The 12,187-nt window shown below is 43.0% G+C and overlaps 1 protein-coding gene across 2 annotated transcripts in view; it reads left to right on the plus strand.

The window, feature by feature from the left end:
- Nucleotides 1-12,187, plus strand: part of LOC102299546 (partitioning defective 3 homolog) — a 308,415-nt gene that overhangs the window by 192,494 nt on the left and 103,734 nt on the right. For both annotated transcript variants that reach the window (XM_042219256.1, XM_042219257.1), the window contains exons 17-18: nt 7,320-7,553; nt 11,647-11,854. In XM_042219256.1, the coding sequence (XP_042075190.1) occupies nt 7,320-7,553; nt 11,647-11,854 (442 nt within the window). The remainder of the gene's footprint in view (nt 1-7,319; nt 7,554-11,646; nt 11,855-12,187) is intronic.

Consider the following 12,187-nt stretch of genomic DNA (forward strand, 5'->3'; position numbering starts at 1 on the left):
TTGGCACGTGCCCAGTCACCGCACTTCCATTTATCTCAGAGGAAGACGCTGCTATGCTATCATGCTTATTCACTGCTATGCTATCATGCTTATTCTTTTTCTGAAATAATTACATGAAAGCTGCCCAATGCAAAAACGACCTCGGGGTATTGTGCGAGTAGATCTGAAAATGAAGTGAGCCAAAGAAAGTAGTGCCAGCGCTCTCCCTTAAGCCGTGCCTTCGCCACACAGCTGGACATTAGAACTTAGCTCAGCTAGCAGGTGTAAGAATACCGCTCTGCTTTCCCAATAGCGCACTAATAAAGCCACTCTCTGCTTTCAAATTACTCAGAGGAATAAAAAAAAGTAGTTAACATGCTCAAGAACGCTATTCCCTACTGACTTACATTTTATTCCGTCACTAGGTATTTTTCCCTCCTTTTAATCATGTTCCAGCTGCTCCTAAATCTCATCAGCAGATGGATTTCATGACTTTGAAACCCATCATTGTTGAAATATGCTAAACGGGTCGGACACCCTGCAGTTCAATCCCATTTAAATGGGGAATAAAATTGAGTGAGAGAAGAAAAGGGAAGAAAGCGACGTGAGGTGTCGGCGCTGGCAGTGAGACGTTAGCACATGCCGGACACTTTACCTCGTGATGGACGGCTCCTTCATGAAGTGTAAGACCTGCTCCTCTTGCTTTGTGTCTGCGCTTCACTTTCTTATTTCTTTGTGTGCGTTTCATGACGTTGTGCACACTGCACTAATGTTTGTTTGGTCCTTTTAAGAGTAGCACAGTGCGACAAGAACTTGAGCAGAAATAAGCTCTGAGCCCTGCCGCCGCTAATGAGGTCAACCGATATGATGTTCGGTTCCATCCACGGGTCAGTAATAGAGATCGGAAGAGCAGTCCCACTCTTATTCCATAACTAGCTCATAACCAGCCATTATTGGATTTGTGATCTCAGCCCCCTTCAGATGCATATAACCGAGGGTGCTGTTTGAGCTAATTTCAGCGTGATCAAAAGGGTTTTTTTCTGGTGCTGAAAGGGAGTTGAATGGCAGTGAATAGAGGCTTGGTAACTAATTTGGGAACCTGTGCCATTGTGCTCGTTCTGCAGTGCAAATGACTGAAGAAAACACTCATTACTCCATGAGATGTGAAGGGCTGCATGGAGCCTGGCAATGCAGTAGCATTTGCAATAGAAAGATGTTCATTGGCAGGTTGGCCTCTTCAGCTTCTGCAATTGATCCATCACAGCCAGGTTGGTTTGAATGAGGCTGAATAAAACAGAGTGCAGTCACTCCATTAAACTGACACAGGATGAAATGACTGAATCTTGACCACTAATTAACATAGTTGTTGTTTTTAGGGAGTATTTGAACAAAACAAGAATCTAATGTGTGCCTAAACTGGGTGTTTCAGTGTATTTCAAATTAAATTAAATTCAGTAATTCAGTTTTATTTTTATGCATTAGCACAAATCACAACAATAGTTACTTCAATGTTTATAGTTAGGGCTGGATCAGGCTCACCTGATCCAGCCCTAACTATAAACTTTATCAGAAAGGAAACACTTTAAATCTTTAAAGGAGAGAAGGTGTCTGTCTCTCTCCTGAATCCTAATTTGGAGCTTTCATAGAGGAGCCTGAAAGCTGAAGGTCTCTGCCTCCCATTCTACTTTTAAATACCAGAGGAACCACAAGTAAACCAGCAGTCTGAGGTCAAAGCGCTCTCGATAAGCCACATCTCATAGACTACCAAACACATGAGTGGAGACTTTCCTTGTAGAAAGCTGGCAGCCGATCCAGTCGCAGATAGGCCAGTGGTAGTAAATGACAACCTGGCAGATGTTTTTATGCTTACTGTAATTGTGAATATCTGTTCCAGCCAAGTCTACCACTAATCCAGTGAATTTCCAGTCTTGCCAGTAGAGTTGTCAGCTTCTTTAAATGTAGGAAAAGTACTCTACACTGAACGATGATAAACAACCCCCCCAAAAAAATCACTGGATTTCTTTGAAGCCTGAAAAGTGCACATCAAAATATCCAGCATCCTTAATTGAGATGTTAACCAAGTCCGGCTCATAATGATTTCCTGTGACATATGCTGAGCGTGTGGAGGACGTCCTCTGTCGGGCTAATGGTCCACAACTGGCAGAGACATAATAGCGCAGCTGACCCAGCGACGCCTCACTTCCACTGGGATACCTGGACGTGGCCTTCCTCTGACCATCTTGGAGGTTATTTTTAACATAATTACCCTTTTACCACCCTCCTTAAAGCCCCGACACTCTGAATAAATTATGTGTAATGGAGCCCCTGTCTGTACACAGATCTTTACATGCAAGGGTCCGTGGTGAATAATGGCTGCAAAGCATAGTTTTTAGCTGCTCTAATTATACCATGGGCTTCTGTCCCTGTAATAACCACCACTGATTTATTCATGAAGTTTGCCACACTGCCCCTTTAACGTTTAATGGCAATGGATCTTCTCCAATTAACTGTCCTTGCCCTTAATCTGGCTAAAGTACGCAGCACGCGGGCCAGGTTTGTTTGAAACCAGGTGCACTTTCACCCCATTTAGTCTGATTGTCTTTCTCTTTGTGTATTTCATTTTGATGATTTTCATTTCTCCTCCAGACGTGCAGGGAGTGGCAAACTCGTGTCTGTATGCAGTTGGGGAAATATGTATTTTCATTCCTCTGAATAAGAAGGAGATGAGGAGCAGAGCACCGAGGTTTCTGTTGTGTGATAGGAATCACATAATAGATTGGCACACAGAGAGCTGTCCGTCAAACCCTCCCAGGAGAGAGCCGGGGCTGCTTCTGATGAAAACAAAGGCAGGTTTGAGGCAGTTGGGTCGGTGGGCAAAAACCGTCTCTTTGCCTCGCTCTCCCGTTCTCTTTGTCTCCGCGCTTTTCTCAGTTAACCGCCGCGCCGACGAGAAACAATGGCGAGCAGGACTGCGGCGCGGAATACCAAGCAGGAGGATAATTCCCTGTTTCCGAGTACAGCAGATGTCATTTTTGTTCCCTTGAACTGTTGCATCCCGTGCAGGTCTAACTTGCAATCCCATTGTGTCAGCCATGCACCCTGGCATCTGTGTGTCCGTCGTTGGCAGGCTTTAATGCTTAAGCCTCAAAAAAACAAAAAAAATCCAACTTTACATGGCATTTGTACTGGATTGATTGAGTTTTATCCTCAAAGGATGAAACACTCCATCATTTTTCTGTCATGCTGTTTCTGTGCCTATGCTTTCTTATAATGAATTTTTTACTTCAGGCCGTCCTCTCTTGTCCTTTGCAGGATGAAATTGCTTCTTCAAACGAATTAGATGATTTTTTTTTTTTTTACTTGCATTCAGTTGGTCTTGTAAGTCTGTTTATGCTTTCCTGGCATTGATATTTGTCATGCTAATAAAATGGACCCACCTCCACTGACAAACTAAAAAGTAAAATGAATCTTTGGCTGCTGCTACCACAGAACTTTTGACCTCCTAGACATTTGTAGCGCGCAGTAAAGTTTCATTTTACTGTCCTATGCAGCATAAAAGACAGGCATATGAGATCTCCTCACTAAGTAGGATGCAAAATTATATGATTGATGCTTGAGTGAGTGTAGGCTCTCATGGGACTGAGCACTTTCATTAAATTTGGCAAGGAGAGAGGAGAAATGGTATGGTCACTGGTTTGGAAGCCACCATTGGCAAACAGATGAGCTTTTAGCCTGTGTGTCTTGTCTGACTTTAGATCTATAGCTGCTACGGATGAGGGGGAAGCACTCATACTCTCACTAAGGGTTCATTGGTAGCAAATGCAGCAGAAACAGGGATGACTCTTTGACCCAAAAGATACTACATGTAACATAACTTACTCCTTTTAAAACAAGTCCCATGCAACTAGTACGCTATACTAACAAAAGTATTCACTTGTCTGCCTTCGCATGGATATGAACTTCAGTGACCTCCCATTATTAATCCATAGGGTTTAATGTAATGTTGACCCACCCTTTACAGCTATAACAGCCTCAAGTCTTCTGGGAACAACCTCCAAAAGGGTTTGGAGTGTTTATAGGAATTTTTGACCACTCTTCCAGAAGAGCATTTTTGAGGTCTGTAATAATGTTGGATTCAAAGGCCTGGCTCAGAGTCTCCGCTCAAATGCTTCTCAAAGGTGTTCTATCTTGTTGAGATCAGGAGTCTGTGCAGCCCAGTCAAGTTCTTCCACACCAGGCTCGCTCATCCATGTCTTTATGGAACTTTCTTTGTGCACTGGTGCACAGTCATGCTGGAGCATGAAGGGGCCATCCCCAAACTGTTCCCCCAAAATTGTGACCATGAAATTGTCCAAAATGTCTTGGTATGCTGAAGCATTAATAGTTCCTTTCACCTTTAAACAGCCGAGCCCAACTCCTGAAACAACCCCACACTTAACTTCACGCTGTTCTCATGGCAACCTCCAAACCCAGACTCATCCATCGGATTGCCAGGCAGAGAAGCGTGATTCTTCACTGCAGAGAATACGTCTCCACTCTTCCCCACTGGACTCCTGGAGTCCAGTAGGGAAGAGTGCATCCAACACTTTGCATTGCACTTGGTGATATAAGGCTTGGATGCAGCTGCATGGCCATGGAAACCCATTCCATGAAGCTCTCTACACACTGTTGTCTGTCTTGAGCAAAGCTGAGTTGTTGTCATTCCCAGTTGCTTCCACTTTATGATATGATACCACTAACAGACCATTTAGTAGTGAGGAAATTTCACAACTGGACTTGCTGCACAAGTCGCATCCTATCACAGTACCGTACTGGAATTCACTGAACACCTGAGAGTGACTTATTCTTTCCTGAATGTTTGTAGAAGCAGTCTGCATGCGTAGGTGCTTGTTTTTATATACCTGTGCCAGTGGAAGTGACAATGATTCAATGATTTGGATGGGTGAGTGAATGCTTTTGGCAATATCTTCTTTAGTTGTGTAGCTTAAATGGTATGTACTAGTAAAAGTAGTTGATAGTCATTGTAGGTTTGTAATATGATTGGTACAATGATTGTAAGTAGCTGCAGGGTGTGCATTTTTGCACTGCAGGGAAAGTGTTCCCTTTTTCCTAAGCTCTTATTTGTTCTTCTGCAACTTTTGTGCATTAACACACTCATCCTGTCTGGAGGTTGCATGGGGGGAAGTGTTAGAGGGATTTATTTTCTTTGCCTAAAGATCCACTGGGATCACCCAGCAGCAGTGGGATATGCCTCATTTAGGCCACTTTAAACACGTCGAAAATCCTTGATTGTATAGACGTGCGAGTTGGTGAATTTTGTTTCTGTGCTTGTTAGGGAGTCCCTGCGTGGGACCCACACATACAAATAAACTCAGGGTGTTCTGTTCAGTGGGGCTGACGACAGAACAACATGTGCTGTTGAAAACCAACAGGAAGAGCTGCAGAAGACATTTATTTACACCACCTGAAGCCACAGAGGAAACACTATTTGTGACATGTGTGGTCCAGGGGGAGTCATAAAGACACAATGCCACTCTGTCCCCGAGTCCACAGACATTTGCTACACCCTCAGAGAGCCTTTGGGGCTAATAAAATAATTGAATTAACAGCTTAATCCTTATTACTGATTGCTTCCTCTGCATAGCCTCACAACAAGGCTTCACTGGCACATAGTCAGAAATCCATCTTGTTAATTTTGACAGCGTCTTACTGTATTCTGAATCAAAGCACAACAAAGGGGACGGGAAAAGTCAACCGGGTTGCTTGTTTAACAACTGGTGGGTGAGGTAAGAGCTCCAGGGACCCGATGGACGCTCCCCAGCAAAATGAAATACCAATACCTGAGTCGCGCTCCACTTACATACCCTAAACAAACCCCCGGCAAGCATTGGAAAAATAATTACAGATGTGTGGGCCTGGCTCAAATATCAGAGAGGGTGGCTGTTTAACATTTGCTCTGCTTACCACGCAGTATCAATCAGCTCCACGCCCTTTTAAGGAGATATTTTGCCTTAGGTTTGATACCATTTACATTAGCATCTCTGATAATTTTGAAACTCTAGCTAATGTCCCAGCGTTTGTATCATGTGTTGCAGTAAAAACTGCATTTCTTGCTGTATAGTTTGTAAATAATATATAGGGAATGATATATGGGGATTCTAAATATTACATTATAGTTTGCATTCAAATATTATGTTACATTTGACCTCTGACCTCACTTTTACATCTCACATCTGCCAAAGAGAGTATCGTGGAGATACGTGCCTGGTTATTTAGAAACATACTGTTATTCATGTCAAGTTATTTACAAATCAACACCTATTATACATGACCTCCTGCTACATAATGTTTGTCTGATCAAACCAAACATCCATCATACTGCTCTTATCTGATTTTGTTGATGATGTCACAGTTAGACATTAACAGTATAGTTAAAGGTATTTAAGTGCTTGGGCAGCTACTGCCCATACCTACAGTGACAGTCTTTCCATTGTCACCAGTTGGGCTTTTGTGAACTGCGCTATAAACTTCTTAAAATAAAATTTCAAGAGAAGAAGAGTAAATGAATGTATAGAAAATCCAGTACTATCCTTTTAAAAGTAAATAACCGCCAAGAGAGTGAGCTCCCTTGGCGGAGGTCTGCGCTCTCTGAGTGTCTCTTGTTAAACGTATGTATCCTTTATGATATTACTCTCTGTCACTGCACAGAAAGCCTTAGAAATGAAGCCAAGTACTACAGTTGTGCGATGCTGTTTGTGCTTCTGAACACTGCAATACGACCTGCACTGAAGATTAATGGATGTAAAATCTGTTCAGCCTACATGTCCTCGTCTTTTTCCCCTCACCTTGTTTTATCTAATCTCTCTTGGAGAAATTGAGTTAAAAAAGAAAATTAAGTGAGAACCGCTGATGGAAAAATTTTTCTTTTTTTTCAGAGATACAGTTCATCTCAGCAATTTGTGAATATGCTGTATTAGAAATTTCTTATATTTTAACATTACTCTATAATCACTCCGCTGCTGTGCTACATTTGTGTCTTTGATAGCGGGCCCATTTATATGCATTATGTTTCAGCCTCTTAATTTAACTGTGCAGACACAAAGACAAAGGTTGAATTATAATTCCCAACAGGAAAATGTCTCGCTGGAGATGTAATACTCTGTTCTCATTTCACACACTTCATTGGCCGGGCAATGGCATCATTTGTTTTTCATGTTAATTGCTAGACTCGCACCTTCTCGTAACTCACCATAATGACAGCTTTTAGCTTTTTTTTTTCTTTTTCAGAGGAGTTCTAATCATATGCCAGGTCTAAGTGACTTTATTTAATCTTTCCATAGGTTCTGCAGAACAGCAGGTCGGGCCTTCCCTGGGCCTGAAAAAATCCAGCTCCTTGGAAAGCCTCCAGACGGCTGTTGCTGGGACAGTGCAGAATGGCGAGATCAATGTTCGCAGGTCGCGCTCGAGGATCGTCAGGAGCCGAGGCTGCAATGAGAGTTTCCGCGCTGCGATTGACAAATCGTACGAGAAGCCTGCTGTTACTGCGCCAGAAGAGGAGAACAGCGTGGACACATGTGAGTGTTTGAAACGCCGTTTAGGTAGAATTTCAGTGTTGATGCAGAATACTGTGCCCAAGTTTGTGGTGCTAAAATAATGAACAATATAAGATATCAGTAGGTTATTACAAAGCAGTTCAGAATCACACATAAATGTAGGCCAGTTTAGTGATACTTTCACAGATCCACTGCACAAAGCACATCAGCAATAGGTGTCTAGGTTATGGACTTATGATTATTCACATAGTGTGGAATTGCTTTGGACTGTTCCAACATGTTAATGTTGGTTCTGATAGAAAGGTGTCAGGATAGACAGTGCATCACAGTTTATTGCGTATGGGGCTGCATAGGTGCAGACCAGTGAGGGTGCCCATGCTGATACCTGTCTGCCAACGAAAGTGCCAACAACAGGGACATATGCATATCAGAATATATCAGATCTGGACCACGTAGAAATAGAAGAGCGTGCCCTGGTCCGATGAGTCAAATTTTCTTTTACATCAGATAGCTGTGTGTGTGTGTGCATCGCTTATCATGCACTGTGCGAAGAAACAGTATAATTCTTTGGGCAATGTTCTGCTGGGAAACCTTGGGTCCTGCCATCTATGTGGATGTTACTTTGACATGTAGCACCTACCTAAACATTGTTGCAGGCCATGTAACCCTTTCATGGAAATACAGTTTGGAAATACAGGATAATGCACTCTGCCTCAAAGCATAAAAGATTCAGGAATGGTTTGAGGAGCACAAAAATGAGTTTGAGGTGTTGACTTGGCCTCCAAATTCTCCAGATCTCAATCCAATCAAGCATCTGTGGGATGTGCTGGACAAACAAGTCCTAACCACGGAGGCCCCACCTCACAACTCACAGCTAACATCTTGGTGCAGATACCACAGCACACCTTTAGGGGTCAAGTGGAGTCTATGCCTCGATGGGTCATGGCTGTATTAACAGCAAAAGGGGGACCAACAACAATATTAGGCAGGTGGTCATAATGTTATATGCAGGGGTGCACATAAGTGGTCCGCAGGTGCACATTCGCTGTCAAAATAAAAGACGCCCACCAGATAAGAAGTTGCAACGCACGTTCGTGTACATATAAAGGCACTGTTTTTGTCCTCTAGAGTGGGATTTTCACGGCATATTCTGCACCACATCTCTGTGCGTTCATCATTTGTTTGAAGCCAGCTCACCTCCTGCAACCACTTTTCTGAGAATACGCGCTTCTTTTGCGGTTCGGACTACGCCTGACATTTCTTTGGAGGTGGAGGAACACCAAAGTCATTGCTTAAAGGAGCTTGCTTCTTCAAAATCTTCAAGAGTTCTAAACAAATGTCTGTCCTCCTCCAGAAAATCTTATGTACGCAAACGTTGTAACTTCTTATCTGGTGCACGTCTTTTATTTTGACAGCGAATGCGCACCTGTGGACCACTTATGTGCACCCCTGGTTATATGTATGTGTCTGCTCCTCTTGGTTTTGGCACATATACGACAGAACTTTGTCCGGTATTTCTTCCATCTGTTTGTTTACTTGTGTACCTGGCAGGGCCTAAAAACCACAATTACTTTAATTCATTTAAAATATGAAGAGAGAAAAAGAAGAACTAGAAAGACACCCTACCTTCTCTTTCAAGGCATGTATCCTTCACTACTTAGTGTTTGATAACAAAAAGACATGCAGCGCATACGGAGAGACAGCCGTCTTACGTTTTCCGGCAGGTAATAACACCACAACACCACAAGAGTAATCACTCGATATAAATTTCCATTCACCATTAAAGGATTCCATTAAACGAGCTGGGGGGACATTTGAAAAAAGAAGGAATTATTTGCCTGAAATGCTTTGTTCTCATAAGCTCTGTCGGCAAGCCACTAAATACAGTCTTATCTCGGCAAAGAAAAATGGGGAAAGCAACCGATTTCCCCTGCCGCTGTATATTGCATTCTCCCCATGATATTCAAATAACTCTGTTTTTCAATTTAGATAAAAGCAGCCAGTCTGTGCTCGTCACCGAGGTTAATAGTCAAAGTTGACAGATAAGCCTCTGCCTTCCCCTGCTCCCAGACTTTTATTTACATAAAATAAGAATGTGGCATCACCTAAAGAAAATGTGTCCCCACAAGATATCCCGCTGGGCAAAAATGCACTTTCCCTTGTGCTACTTTGTGTTGCGTGGTTCGAGCAAAGAAAAAAAAAAGAAAACGGAAAAAAAATCATCTGTGCTGTGCAAAAATCCCGTCTTTCATTTTTTTTTTTCCAGAATAAGACTGGCAATTTTACTTACGTCTGTCATAACCTTTGCTGACAGACCGGCTTAGACGTCCTTGATTATTAAAGCAAGAAAGTTCACTTGTAGACTTTCATGAAGGTGACGAAATGTTTCTTGCTCGTCTGTCTCTGTGAAATGATCTTTCGCTGTCCCGACGCTTTCATCAGAACCTCTGACGTCAGCCTTTTGCTTCTGAGCTCCATTAAATTGCTGCAGACGGCCTCACCTTTTGATAACCGGTATTAAAGGCTTTTGTGTATTTTTCGCTTCTTTCTCTCAACTTTCTAATATTTAAAATTGATTGCCTTTTTTTCTTTTTAAATCAGCCTTCACTTTCCCCTTAAATGAGTCTTTCTGCTAAGTCAATAAGACAAATTAACCTTGGTGCAAAAGCATGCAGATATATCTACATTCACACATGGATGCATTTGCACACATACGTAAGCACTCATGGCTGTAACTGCTCTCTGGGAGGCTCTGGATTACATTGTTTTGGGTGTTATCTGCAGCTTGGCATCACTAAGCAGTAGCAGCATTAGCACCACTGCTAATCTCTGTCATTTAAATAGCCAGATACAGCTCACAGCTGCTATTCACTCTTAAGTGGATGATAAGCGGGCCACCAGATTGAGCGATAGAATCGGCGCCCATCCAGAGCCCGCGACCGAATTTGGGGAGGTGGGGAGGGGAGGGAGGGGCTCCGTGCAGAGATGAATTGTAAGAGTGTGCAGGTTTAATCTGCCCCGCTTCGTTCTCTTGTTTCGGCTATACACAGTGGCTCGCGCTCAGATTCCATTTCAGTAATTTCCTCCGAGATGACAGCTGAAAGAAATAGCTGATAGCTCCTCAGATCACAAGAGAAAACAAACCCCACTGTTCATCCTTGAAATGTGAATCCAGCCGCTCCTCCTTCTCCTCAGTCTGCCTCATCCCGTATTCCAAAAATCCATCACGCACCCCCCCTCCACCCCCTTCCCCTTCTCTCCCTGCGATAAGCGCTTTTCGCTCCTCCATCAAAGGAAGAAGTTGGACAACGACGCGCAAGACTGTAATAAGTTGTAATCTGAAGGACATCTACCTCATGTCTCCGCGCCAGAGATGGAGCGCTGACAGGAGCGACGCCGACCGCGGAGCACACCGTATTTGCAATTAAGATCCCCGGGAGCCTTTTTCGAGATGATTTAAATGTATAATTACTGACAGATTAATTACATTTTTGCACATCGGCTCTGATTAGGTGTGATGGAAACTTTGAGTTTAATCAACCTTGCATCACCTAAGGAGTGTGGTTTCAGTTTGATGTCTGGGCTGAAATGAGTTCAAATGTAATTAAGAAGCAGATTCATGAGACATCGCAGCGCGCTCTGTTTTCACAAGTGTTTTTTTTTTTTGTGGGGGTTGGCAAAATGAAGTTCTCTTGTGATCTTTGAGAAATGTACACAGACGAAATAACTTGAGGCTTTCAGCTAAAGTAAAAATGTGTTCAGCCCCAACACTAGTCCCAACTAGTCTACAATGTAAATATATTCTGCTCTAATGAGGCAAATGTATTCAGTGTGTTTTATTCAAAGCTGTTATACCTTGTGGGACACAGTTTTAGTTTTTTTATAGTTCCTCTGATGTTACTAAGAGGAAAAAAACCAAAGTGATGCTTTTTCACAATAAAAGAAAAAGCAGTGTTGTTGAGTACTTATTTCAATTATGACACCGGTGATCTGTGGGGAATCAAGTCAAAGTTTAATAACTTTTTCTTTTTCTTTGTCTTTGTCTTTCTGTGTTTGCATGAATGTTTCCGGCATTTAACTCCCACTCCTTGTTGCTTTTATCTTTTCACTCCAGTGGATGATGACACAAGCTCCCGATCGGGTCAAGAGTCCATGTCCACCAGCGGTGACCTGACTTCGGGCCCCTGGCTGAATGGCAGAGACGACAGACAGAAAGATCAGGAGAAGTCTGGGGTGAAGGAGAAGAAGAAGCCAGAAAGGGAGAAAGAAAAAGACAAGGACAAGAATAAATCCAAGAAAGGCGTGCTGAAGGGCTTGTTCAGGTAGGAACCAGACGGAGCTCAGCTCAAACCCCTAAACAGCTCCACCGTCCACTGCCACGAGCATTAATCACTATCTGCTTTATTTAATTCCACTCACCACATCCGCCACTGGATCATACGGAATTTGAATGCATTCTGTGGATGTTGCCGGCGCTAATCAGGGACCCCTCTCCTTGAACCCTGCAAGGGGAGGAGAGTTATCGACCTCAAGGGCCTCTGGCACTTTTGAGCCAGATTATTTTTAATAAGGGCGCCATGTTTTATTCATAATCCCGTGCACGTGTGCCTCCTATCCAAACACACTCATCATTTGTGAACCAGAGGAAAATGTTC

This window comes from Haplochromis burtoni, unplaced genomic scaffold, assembly GCF_018398535.1.
Source record: "Haplochromis burtoni strain Fernald_Lab_line unplaced genomic scaffold, NCSU_Asbu1 Contig_30, whole genome shotgun sequence".
Lineage (NCBI taxonomy): Eukaryota > Metazoa > Chordata > Actinopteri > Cichliformes > Cichlidae > Haplochromis > Haplochromis burtoni.